Genomic DNA, 12,700 nt, shown 5'->3' on the forward strand with positions numbered 1-12,700 from the left:
AAATTGTGATGTTCAAAAATATACATTTGTACTTTTGGGGAGAAAAAATACAACTGCTTGTGCAGTTTTGGGTTTCAAAATTTGGAGCTCGCCAACTAAGTTTGACCTTTCCACATTATAAACTCTCCTGTCCCAGGCCAAGCACATATCCAAATACACGAAGGGGTGTGTTTATTCTCTTCATTAAATGAGGTGTGCAAACAGAGACCCTTGCAGTGTAGAGATAGGCTCCCTGCCAAAGTTTAGCAAGTTTGGCTTGCAGATGAAAAAAAGCAACACACAGAACAGCAGTCAGGTGGAGCCTTGAGGATGAAAGCTTATAGCAACACGATAGTTAAGTGCATGTGGTCTTCCCATTGACTTTGCTTCTTAGAAGTTTGCAAAAGCTGACCACGTGACTCCCTGGGCATGGCAACTGTCATAAATATCAACCAGTTTCCAAGCACCTGGATTTTTATCATGTGACCATGGCAATGCTACAACAGTCGTTAGTGTGAAATATGGTGGTCACTTTTTTCAGTACTGTTGTAACTTTGAACAGTAACTGAGCTCTAAGTTGAGGACTACCTGTTTTAAAGTAAAATGCTCTGAAGAGAATCTCAAATATTTAGGGATGTGGGAGGAGGCATTCATAAACTTGGCAAAGTTTCTATATAATTATATGGTTTCTTTCCCTGTCTTTCTCTAGCTAACTTGGCTCCTGGCCTGCCATTTAATTATCAGATGTGGATCTTCTGTATATTTATAAACTCATAAACAACTGAAACTGATATAAGGTGAAAGTTCATAACCTCTGGTTTACAAATAAGGTGCTTTATTGTTACGTGAGCATCCTGTGCAAAATTTGAAGATTATAAAGACTGAATTTAAGCAAGTCGCTGATCCGGAAACAGCAGTGTCAGGTTCTGCAACAAACTGAATGAAAACCAAAATCCCCTTGTCTGTCATGGATGAATGGCTTCACTGTGAGAACTAGGTGAATGCAGAGCAAAACAAACGGCCCCTGAAACCAAGCAGGGCAAATGCTGTGAAGAGCAACAACACTGAATGAAACATCCTTTGTGAGGTCCCTTTAAAATTATCTGCAGTTCCACAACAGCCCGGTTCTTAGTGGGTTGTTGTTTTTTTAGTTTCTGCAAGGTTATGGTCATCACATCATCTGCTTATCTTGTACAGAGGTATTCATCAGACCAGTCAAAGCAATGTTGTATTCCATCTCGGCAAAAACTTCTAGGAATGCAGGTACAATATTCATGGAAGACCACCAGGGTACAACTCCAAGACTGAGATCCACAAGGAGGGCAGCTGGCTTCTACAAGATTGGGGGGAAAAAACCCCACACATGAACCCAATTCATAAGAAGTTTCTTCCCAAAAACCATACAGTAGTTAGTAGGTAATTCTACCTAAGTGTCCCAGAATTGTGAAACATTGGCTGTGGGCAGTGCTTGCTTAGACTTGTGAGAACTCTAGGCCTAGCACATCTGAAAGGATCAAGACTAGAGAAATCACATGCCAAAGAAAATTCCGAGTCTTAATATAGGTCAATGCAATCTCTTGATCTTATTTATGAGGATATTTCGGAGGGAAATCTTGTTGCTCAGCAAATAACATAGCAACCTGCAGCACTTTACATTCCATTGTGCTTCCTAGTCAAACATGATCTGCCAGTTTTGAATTACCCCCTGAATACATTAGGCCTGTATGGTGTGGCAGAGCATGTACAGAAAAGAAAGCAATGCATAGACCATAATCATGGAACAGGTATTTTTAAAAACCCTTAGTGGGACCTGATCAATTTATAATTACAGGTAGTCTTCAACTTATGACCACAATTGAACCCAGAATTTATGTTGCTAAGTGAGAAAATAATTGAGTGAGTTTTGCCCCATTTTATGACTTTTCTTAAGTGAATCACTGCAGTTGTTAAATTAGTAACACGGGTTAAGTAAGTCTGCCTTCCTCATTGGCTTTGCTTGTCAGAAGGTCACAAAAGATGATCACATGACCCCAGGATGTTGCAACCGTCATAATTATGAACCAGTTGTTAAGAATCCGACTGTAATTCACATGACTGGGGATGCTGCAGCGGCCGTAAGTGTTGTAAGTCACTTTTTTCAATGCCATTGTAACTTTGGTCACTAAATGAACTGTTGTAAGTCGAGGACTAGCTGTTTGGCCATCCATAAACTCTGCCTTATGGCCTTGAAATGGAGATGAGCATCCAATCCCCACCCACCTCTGCAGAGTTGGCAATAACTAGCAGAGTAATATTCACAGATACTCCTTTCCTTCTGGAGCTAACTCTTTTCTCATCCATTGGCCAGAAAGTCAAAAGGACCTGCATAAGGAAGAACATCAGCAAAACAGGAAGAAACTAGCCAGAACTGCATAGTTCTATACTGAGTTACACTTAATTCCTTTGCTCTGGACTTGAATAACCAGTCTTCTGTTTCCCCTTTGTTGTGTAGGAGTGTGTGTGTGTGTGTGTGTGTTGAGGGCAAGGTCAACTAAAGCAAAACACTTTGGGAGGCAACAAAAGCCTTAAAACATTCATTTATATTTAAAACTTTAATTTTATTTTTCCAGCAAATAAAGGACTCACGTGACCCTATTTCATCAGAACAATCTCCACAATCGTTAAATCCATTACACCTTTTGTCTGCGTAGATCCAAAGCCTGCGATTCTTGCAATAAAATATCAAGTGTCCAGGAAGGCTTTTTGGCAAATCACCTACCAAAACAGCAAATAAATGTAAGCTTACACTGTTGTTAAAAAAAAAAAAAGTTTCCTTAAAATGTGACCTGTCAAGAAAAAAAATTATACTAAAAAATAAACCCAGACCTGTCAAGTATAAAAACTTGAGTACGGAAGGAAATATAAGGAATATCCTGGCAATGTCAACTGAACACTGATTTTGTTTAGAAATGCAAGCTCTTGGGGGTTGAAATCTTTATTGCAGAATAAACTTAATGATTTTTTAAAAAATTATTATTTCAGTAGCTGTTTTTGGTTTAAACCTTTCGGATGCCAAGTTTAAATATTTTCATATACGGATTGTAGTTCTAAAGTGTATCTAGAAAAAATCCAGTTTTCCTTAAACTGTCCCTATGAATTCTGAACTGTTAGCCTGCTTTGGAACAAAAATAAGTTGCTCTCCATCACTGGAGATTTTAAAGAAGAGATTGGATAACTATTTGTCCAGAATGGTATAGGACAGGGGTGTCAAACTCACCTCATCATGGCGTTGTCACGTGACGTATTGCAACTTTCCCACCTTCGCTAAACCTGGGGTGGGCGTGGCCAGTGCATGACGCATCTGGCTTGCAGGCTATGAGTTTGACACCCCTGATATAGGACATCTTCCACTCGAGAAGATTAGTCAGAAGACTTCCAAGGTCCTTTCCAACTATGTTATTCTATATTCTGTATACTGAGTACCAAGAAGCCCTGTATTTGTACAACAGTAAAGGTATTTTTGCCACAACCTGAGTTAGTTAACTAGTTCATTTTTCACCCATGAGTATGACCTTTTAGAACAGGCTGGCTGGGGAACTCTGGGAGTTGAAGTCCACAAGTCTTAAAGTGGCCAAGGTTGGAGATTCCTGTTTTAGAGAGTACCGTACAAAACAGAGATTCCTGGTAAAACGAGCTTGCATGCCAAAATAGGATCCATTGATCAAATGTGCAGTTTGTGCAATGGTTTATTAAATAATCCATAACTGTCTGTATTCACACAATATACTAAACCAAAACCAAACAACTCACACTAGGTGAATACCCATAGCATGTTCAACTCTAAAAAGACTTTACTGTCAGAAGAATATTCAAATTTCAGTTGGGATTGTGTAACAGCGACATGGGATTCAGCTGCTTGAAGAGAAAGAAATGTATTCAAGAACATAGAAGCAGCACTTGAGGTAGCTACAATTTGGGATACAGAGACTAGGAATATTTATAGGAGAGACGGTCCTTTGTGAGGTGTGTGTGAATGTGCCCTTGTGGTGTTTAATTTGGTAGGTGTGCAGGTCTAATGAAAAAGTTCTTATCTTACTTTGCTTAGTGTGTGTGTGTAGATTTGGTGTGTGTCTACGTGTTGATTTTGGATGCCATTTCTGTGTACGGAGGGAAATTCTATATCGAGAAAGGTTTTTCCCTGTCTGCTATTATTTGCCAGATTAATTAGTTTAGCCTGGTCATTGTATCAGTGGAGGAAGTGGATTAGAAATCTTTGCAACATTATATTGACTTTGTTTGCAACATAGTATTCTAGTTTCAGTTACTGGGGGGTCAAGTTAATGATCAAAAGGAGGGTTAGAGACAATATAGGAATAAATCTAATATTGAATTAAAATTCTTTCCACATTACAAACATAATTGCTCAGACATGTTAAGACAAAGACTGACTTCCCATAACCCCCTGAATCATAAACTACTAATTCCAGTTCAGCCTAAGCTGTCAAGTCAGTATGCCTTAGTGCAACGTATGAATCTAGCTTCTGAAAAAAAAATAGAAATAAAGTGTGAAGTGGGACAGTGATCAAGACTTATTGATACCTTTCATTTAGAATCAATTTCTCAGATCAGATCTGTTAATTGTAATCTTAAGATAAAATGGACCAATTTTTCAAAAAGGCACATCCAGAGCTTGCAGTAGTGAGGTTAAAGAAATGCAGAATATTTGAATCTTGTCTTTGACCATAACCTAATTCTAATTTAAAACATAATGTTCTGGAAAATTCAAATATGATGTAAGCCATTTAAAGTCAATGAGAAGTCCTTCTAGCTTCTCATTTCCTACTGTCCTTTGTTGTATTTTCCTGAACTATGTGAGCAGATATTTTTTTTTAAAAAAATCCCAATGGGCTCATCTTCAAATAATTACATAGAAAAATCTGGTTGACCATATGCATTGGGAATAAGATGGGGAAAAATGAATTAGGCTAGAGGATGAATGCAAACAAGATTTGACACCAAAGCAAAAACTTCCATATTGTTAGCAGAAAAATGCAACTGTATGAAAACTATTTGCTGAAATGAGAAATATGCAGAGATACATCAGAAGAAATCAAAGAGATCTGAGATCATTTTATTCTTAGTTCATTTCTGGGGGTTATTATTGTATTTCTATTTCAAAAAGTACTGCAACTTATGCTACTATAGATAGTTGTCAACTTACGATCACAATTGAGCCCAACATTTTTGTTGCTAAGCAAGAGAGTTGCTAATTGAGTTTTCCCCTATTTTGTGACCTTTTTTTGCCACAACAGTTAAGTGAATCACTGCAGTTGTTAAGTTAGTAACATGTGAATCTGGCTTCCCCATTGACTTTACTAGTCAGAAGGTCGAAAAAGATGTTCACATGACCCTGGACCTCTGCAACTGGCATAAACACATGCCAGTTGGCAAGCATCCGAATTTTGATCATGTGACCATGGGGATGTTACAATGTGGTCATAAGTCACATTTTTTCAGTGCCGTTGTAACTTCGAATGATCACTATATATATTCTGCTTTTCAATAATACGGTGCTTACCCTGATATTATAGGCTCTCTCTTCAGCTTAGGTAATGTTTATATTATTTGCTAGAGCAATGGAATAAAGGGGTCTTGTTTAGAAAAAGAATATTAGATTCAATTGAAATCCACAAATATTCAAATGCAGATGTTATTGGGGAGAAATTACTCACAATATTATGCAACTTACTATGCAGGCTATATAAGTGTTCTTAAAGCCATATAGAAAATTAATATACAAATGAGCTAACATATTTGCATATTAATTTCTATATTGCTTTAAGAACACTTGTACAGTAGTTTTGGACCTTAAGATCTTGCAGCCCTATATTAAGCCAGTTGTTTGCTTTAAGATATAGCATAAATAACCAAACATTCCCTTCTAAATAAAAATAATAACATGATACATTAAAACTGTAGAATATATAATCACATATTCTTTATAAGGAGCCTAAGATATTTTATTTTTATTTATTTATTTGATTTGTCAATTGCTTACAAGATAACAAGTATAAGTATAAACATAGTTATGAATACATGAAATGGGTACATATAAGAAAAATAAAAAGAAACAATAGGACAGGGACGGTAGGCACGTTGGTGTGCTTATGCACGCCCCCTACAGACCTCTTAGGAAAGGGATGAGGTCAATAGTAGACAGTCTAAGGTTAAAGTTTTTGAAAAACATTGTAATATGAAGAGGGCAAGAAGAAGGGCACAACATAAGGCTCTTACTACATAATGCTTCTTGCTCATCTTCCCCATTGGCACAATTTTGTCTTGTGTCACAAACTTCACTGGCTGGAATGCAGGTCTCTCTGTTATCACATAAAAAGCCTGTTTGCTTACTGGTAGTCACACATAAACGGTTAACTGAAAAATAAAACCAAGAGCAAACTAATTGTAAATACTGACACTCAATAATATAGTATATACCTCTATGAAATTTGATGCAATTCAAATTTAATTACAGATCTAAAAATTTTAATTTTCAATTCAAATTAAGGTTTTAGATATACAGGTATCATTAATCTTCAGATACTATAATTCCTTCTTTCCACTTTTCTAATAAAACTGAGTTTAACATAATTTCTACAGAACTGTCACAGAGCAACTTACTAATACTCTGGACAGTATACAAAGTTAAAACCACAAAGAACAGTACTGTACAACAAATAATCAAAAATTAAAAGCAGTAAAACCATTAAAACCATAAAGCATCATTTGCAGGAGAGCATAGTCAGTTTCCCTAACACTATAATTGCCTTACAGATTCCATCCCCATATTACTGGATCTGCAGATTTGATGGCTAACCCCATCCTTCATCCCCTTCTGGCCAATAATTGGAATTATGTGAATTCGAATATCAAAAGATTTATGCCTTTATCATGTCACATATCCTGTCACATAATACTATGTGTCAAATATTAATTGCAGTGTATGCAAGTATTCTTTGATTTATGACCATTCAAAGTTATGATGGACTTGCCCAGGAGTTCTCACAACCCAGTTCTGAAGTTCCAATGGTTGACTCCCTCTGCAGTCATGTGACTGTGCGTTAGGCGTTTAGCAACTGGCCTACATTTGCAGTTTTTTACAGTGTCCTGTGGTCAAGTGACCAGGTTTTACAATGTTTTTGCCCCAAACCAGCATTTACTTCTGGTTTTCGGCAAATCCAGCCATAGTGAACTATTGGTTTGTTAAATGACTTAATCATTTAATGACTGCTGCAAAAGTTGTCAAATCAGGTTGGTCACATGGGTGATCCATTTCAAGACCATTATGGCTGTAATGGGCAAGTTCCATTACTGTTGCTAATCAAGGACTAACTATAAAAAGTCAGTTATATAATATTGTAACAAACATCATGTTAATTATATCATGGTAAAAACAACTTTGAACTTAGAGCAGCATGAGAATTAAAGAAAAATTGGTCTACTTGAAAAAAATTAGATATATCTACATATATTTCATATTGTGTCCAACAAAACATAGAACACTTGGTGTTTTGACTGCTACAAGATTAATTTTATTAGATCATATACCTTTTAGTGGCACTCAAATTCATCTTCAAAAGGTGTGGAACTTGTTGCAAATTGCAAACTGACAGTGTATATCAAAGTGGAGTTATTAACACTCATTTCGGTAAATGTTGGCTAATTATAAGCTATATTATGGATGTTGCAGCATCTGACTCAAAAAAGCAGTTTGGATAATTATATCACTGACATACAATTAAGAGATTTGCCCTATCTCTCATCTAATAAGTCCCTTTTATACTCTACTACAGCATGTATAAGCATAGAAAGGTTATGTAAGGTGACTCTGCCACCTTCACCCTGATCTTCACAATTTGAGCAGGGAAATCTGAAGGAAAGTTGCAACTATATCCAACTGATGTATTGATAACCTTAGAATCTCATTTTAGACCTTCCCATTTAAATGGGTAAATGAGAGATGGAGTGGAATAAAAATAGTATATGAGGCTTCAGTCTTCACTGTTTATGACATACTGTCCTGCATAACATAAATGTGGTATTCCATAAAATTAATTTTTTAAAGAAATAGATGCATTTTTATTAAGAGGGAAATAATAATTATTTAGATGTATCATTTAGCTTCCCTAGATTTAGTGGACCTAAATCCACCATAACAATGTTGCCATACTCACATGAGTTGGACATAGAAAGAGGTGATCAAATGATTCATTTATGGGTTGTATGTTGATTTACCTGAGTATAGATAGTAGTATCTGGCTGACCTAGCTTTGCCCCAGAAACTAAACAGGATCAGAGCTAATTTGTTAGACTAGGAAGCACTAAAAGATGGCATGACAAAACATGTCCATCCTATTGCCAAGAAAACTGCATGGTTATGTTTGAAAAGTCATTAGTGACTCAAAAGGGACTTACTGATGCTAGATCATAAGGCTAGAATAGTCATTTCTAGCATCTAGCTGCAATCATGGCAATGCCATTTTGAGATCAGAGTATCTGAATCAGTCCATAGACAGCTGTTTATGGAAGATACGTATAATAGTAAATAAAAAACATCCACTATGTAAATGTTACAAACAACAGATATTTCCCTGACAATGAAACTTTACAAAGAGAACAGAAGGTCTACGAGTCCCTCTGAAGTGGTTACCGATGACAAATCAAATTGTGCTTTAAAAATGTCCATTATTGGTTATATTGATAAACAATTAAGTTCTCCTCTCTTCTAACTCTTGATATTTCAGACAATACTCTCACCATCTGACATACTGAAAGAGCCATGACTATTCTTCCTGTGGTGTCGATGTCAGACTAAAACTGAAATTTGCAAATAACTGACCTGGGCTAGGAGGAGGAATGCCGACAGTCACAGCCAATGTGATGATGGCAATGATTATCCCAAGTATAGTAAGACTAATGGCAGATACACAGATGCATCGTCGAGTGCAAAGGGTCCATGAAAAACACTTTCTGCAGCAGTCTGGTTGGTCATGAGTGGTACCGGCTGTTGAAATAAAACTACTGCAGAATTCATGCGCATATTATTGGCTTCTGCCAGCTCCCAACAATTAATTTATTTCTAAAAGACCTACATAAGACCATTGGAGTGGCATGGGGGAAATACATGGATTCTAAGCATCATTGAAGTTTACTCCATACAGTGAGCAGTGCTTGCCTGGCCGTGGCGGATCACAAAAATGTAAGCAACTTGGACCTGATTGGAATCTGCAAGGGAGATTACTAGGAATACCAGGACTGTAGCTCAATAGAAAATTTTTTAAAAAAGAACATCCTGAAGATGTCAGTGTCAAAGCACTCCTGTATCATTACCAGGAAAACAACAGAGAAGTTAGCCATCATCTGATCTCGATTTGCAGGAGACTTTACTTTTTCCTTCATATAAAATATTTATATGCTTAAAAGTCTTTGTTCTTGTCATGGACCATATGATCTATTCAAATTAAAAATAAAGCCTGTATAGCTGCGTGAATTTTGTAGTAGGTTTTCATTTCTCCAAATCTCTTAAAGTCAAATCTAATGCAGTGTTTCTCAGTTTCAAGGAACTTTAAGATGGGTGGACATCACACTGGCTGGGAAATTCTAGGAATTCAAGTCCACCCATCTTGAAGTTACTGAAATTGAGAAACACTCATCTAATGGGACATACTGTTGTCTTAATGCCACTGAACACCAAGACTATTTTGTCCACCAGGAACTCCAAATTGGTCTTCATTAAATGATATAGTAATATCTAATAAACAAATACATTTGTCTTTTACAATGTTTATTTTAGAATTTTAGGGTCCTTATTCAGCCAATATTCTTTAGATTGTGATTTTTTTTAAACCTCCTGGATGTAATGTTCTTTCCTAAATTGACAGATTGAAGACTGAATCTGATTCTTCTGCAGGTAAAAGTTGTGTTCCAAACTACGCCTCTTGTTCAGTGAACGCTACAAGAAAACTGAGGAAATAAACAGGATTTCAAGCCCAAGAGAAATATATTTATCACATTTTGGGTTTTATCTTTCCAACCTTTAAGTAGCTTAACAGAAAATAAATTTCTCAATATTTCTACTGTTATTCTGTACCGATGAGTGATACCCGATCCTTCCATTGATGCTATTTCAGAATAAAATCATGCCATTTATTTTTCCCACTTCTTTCTCAAGTGTATATGTCTCCTTTTCTTTCAATTAGCATAGATATGGATGGACGTACCATCCTACAGACCTTTAGAAAGGCAGGGAAGTCCTGCTTCTTTTCTGTACGATGGATCTGGTATGGGGAGACTCACACTGAGAAATTATAGCATACTTCTGCCCCAATCCTCTCTTTTTATTTTTGTTTTATTAGCTTTTAATTATATATCCAGCTTTTGTATTTGTTGGTTATGATTTTTCCCCTTTTGTATGCCTTGTGTGAGTTGGGTGGCCACAGAAATGCTTTAGAAAAATTAAATAAATAATAACTGTTATCCTTTTATGATGTTGAGTCTATCTTGAAATTCTACAAAGTCTCTGCTAGTACATCCTTGTACAATTTCATGTCTTTCAGTTGTTTTGGACCATCACTCACAGAATCCCCAGCTAGTAGGACTGGGAATATATGCACAGAAAGAAGTGAAAAATTAATAATAATGATTTAAAAATGCTACCCTGTTTTCCATTTGTACAGCCACATTTTTCATTCATCCATCCATTATTCTAGTATCTTGGAAAATGTAGTCCATTAAAAATCACAAATGTTATTAAATTAACATTTAATATGGAATTAGATCATGATACCTCTCTCTGTTCCCAGTTTCATAATATACATTTCCAAGTTGTAACCTCATGAGAAGTCATTTTTGAATGGGTAGCAATTTCTATTTCTAATAATTATACACCGTTAACAATTTTCTAATTCAAAACTATAAAAATTTCATATGGCAGTATTAACTGTGTATTTGTGTGCTGTGACTGTGTATTTTCTACTCTCCCAAAAAATCATTTCAACATACATATTAAGCATCTAAGTACTTTGTCACTGAATAAGTATTCAGAACTTTTTACCTTTCTTATCAGTGAGATGGGATTTGGTTGAACCCAGTGAATCCGTATCAATATTCTATAATTAATAAAAATAAAATAAATATTGAGCCAAGATCTTTAAAGCAAGTAACTACTTTAGTAGCTACATCAGTTAAGGCAGTAGATAGATTTGGACCAGGAGGCCAAGTTCAAGAGCTCTGAAGATGCACAACCATGAAGCACATTGCACTACATCAGGGTATTATTGCTGGGATAAAATTAGAGAAAACCTCTAAGCAATCTTGAGGGATACAAGAAAAATAACAAGTAAATTAAAAAATACTACATCATATATAATTATGCACATTTGGAAAATCATGTAAATATCAAAATATTCAATTATATTTAATTCAACTTTCTGTTACTAAAGTAACTGCACATGATATTCCAGCATTTGTAATTTGTTTACAGAAAACAAAAATTGTTATTTTAATCCAGTAAGGGTAATTATAATTATCTTAAAGGGATGGCCGATTACCTGTGGGTAAGTTCTGTTCATTTTCCTTCTTGAAGCCAAGCAGGATTATACTGACCATTCAAACATCAGTGTTAAAATGATGTTGCTAGTGCTACTCAAGACAGAAAGAGAAGCTAGTTTTTATTAAATGGCGTGTTGATTACAGATTACATACCTGGGGTTGGGTTACCTGGTTACTAAGAGAAACAAAAGAACAAAAGAGAATGACTCTTTTCTTCTTTTACTTATGACTTCATCCCCATCATATTGAAGAAAACGGAAGTAAGCACAAAGGGGGGAAAATGTTGTGCCTTTCAGCCTTCAAAGAAAATTACTAATAATGATTCAGCCACTGCTAGAAACATAAATTTCACAAATAACACTAATAACGTATTTATGGGCAAGAACAAACTAACTGTAGGCAAGAATGATTTTACTTTGAGAGCTCAGGAAATACACCAACTTGACTTTTAAATTATTTCTTTATATGTAAAGACAACCATTGTGAAACAAAGCCCCTTTGTAAAGCTACAATGATATAAACACATATTATTGTAGCTTTACAAAGGGGCTTTGTTTCATAATGGTTGTCTTTATATACTGTATAAACACATGATGTGACCATACTTTTTTCAATCTTTGAGCGCTCACCTATGGTTTTTGTTCTTAATTAGCCAAACCTAGAACTCTGTTACTAAAATAGTTCAGAGCTGCAATTTTTAAATTAGATTTGTCTCTTTGACCAGTATCATTTATAATGTAATTGGTATAGGAAAACACCAGTTTACTTTTTAAATTTGGGATAACCTTTAATGGTACTGAGTTGTTTTAAAAAATTAAAGAAGATACTTTTGAAACAGCATGGATTTAGCTGTTTGAAATGGACAGAAATCTTATTTCTAACAACTGATTTTCAACTCGATAGCCTTGAGAGCTACATACAGTATGTTAATAGCATCCATATGGTGTTCAGTTTGTATGTAATAGATTGCTATACAGATAGATTGCTCACAGTAACTGGAATTTTAGAAAAAATAATCAATTTAAATTTTGAGATAAGTATATGCTTGTTTTGCTGTGGAAAGAACAACCTTTAAACATTGCCTAACGATCTTTCTGCGTTTAAATTCAACCTCAGATTTACTTAAAGTAAGTGC

General features: G+C 35.6%; 1 protein-coding gene across 2 annotated transcripts; it reads right to left on the reverse strand.

The window, feature by feature from the left end:
• Positions 1–650: 650 nt before the first annotated feature.
• LDLRAD1 (low density lipoprotein receptor class A domain containing 1) lies at positions 651–12,029 on the reverse strand. Of its 2 annotated transcripts, XM_026665914.2 has the most exons (6): positions 11,565–12,028; positions 11,069–11,123; positions 8,855–9,019; positions 6,253–6,390; positions 2,605–2,733; positions 651–1,312 (listed from the first exon to the last, which is right to left on the reverse strand). In XM_026665914.2, exons 1-6 carry the CDS (start codon positions 11,583–11,585, stop codon positions 1,164–1,166), a joined length of 657 nt encoding a protein of 218 aa, XP_026521699.1. In that variant the 5' UTR covers positions 11,586–12,028; the 3' UTR covers positions 651–1,163. The 2 variants fall into 2 exon arrangements, with proteins under 2 accessions (XP_026521699.1, XP_026521700.1); XM_026665915.2 differs by lacking the exon at positions 11,069–11,123 and having other exon boundaries at positions 11,565–12,029.
• Positions 12,030–12,700: the final 671 nt, after the last annotated feature.

The sequence above is a fragment of the Notechis scutatus genome, chromosome 3 (genome assembly GCF_049901735.1).
Source record: "Notechis scutatus isolate UNSWTSFEM ecotype Mainland chromosome 3, rNotScu1.2, whole genome shotgun sequence".
NCBI lineage: Eukaryota > Metazoa > Chordata > Lepidosauria > Squamata > Elapidae > Notechis > Notechis scutatus.

Bases quoted from the DNA above. Each gene is read 5' to 3' on its own strand.
- LDLRAD1 (XM_026665914.2), bottom strand. From the start codon at position 11,585: ATGAACAGAACTTACCCACAG. The intron at 9,020-11,068 runs GTAAAAAGTTCT...TTATTTCAACAG, and splicing joins CCATCTCACTGATAAGAAAG to CCGGTACCACTCATGACCAA. The intron at 1,313-2,604 runs GTGAGTCCTTTA...CCAATCTTGTAG, and splicing joins TTCTGATGAAATAGGGTCAC to AAGCCAGCTGCCCTCCTTGT.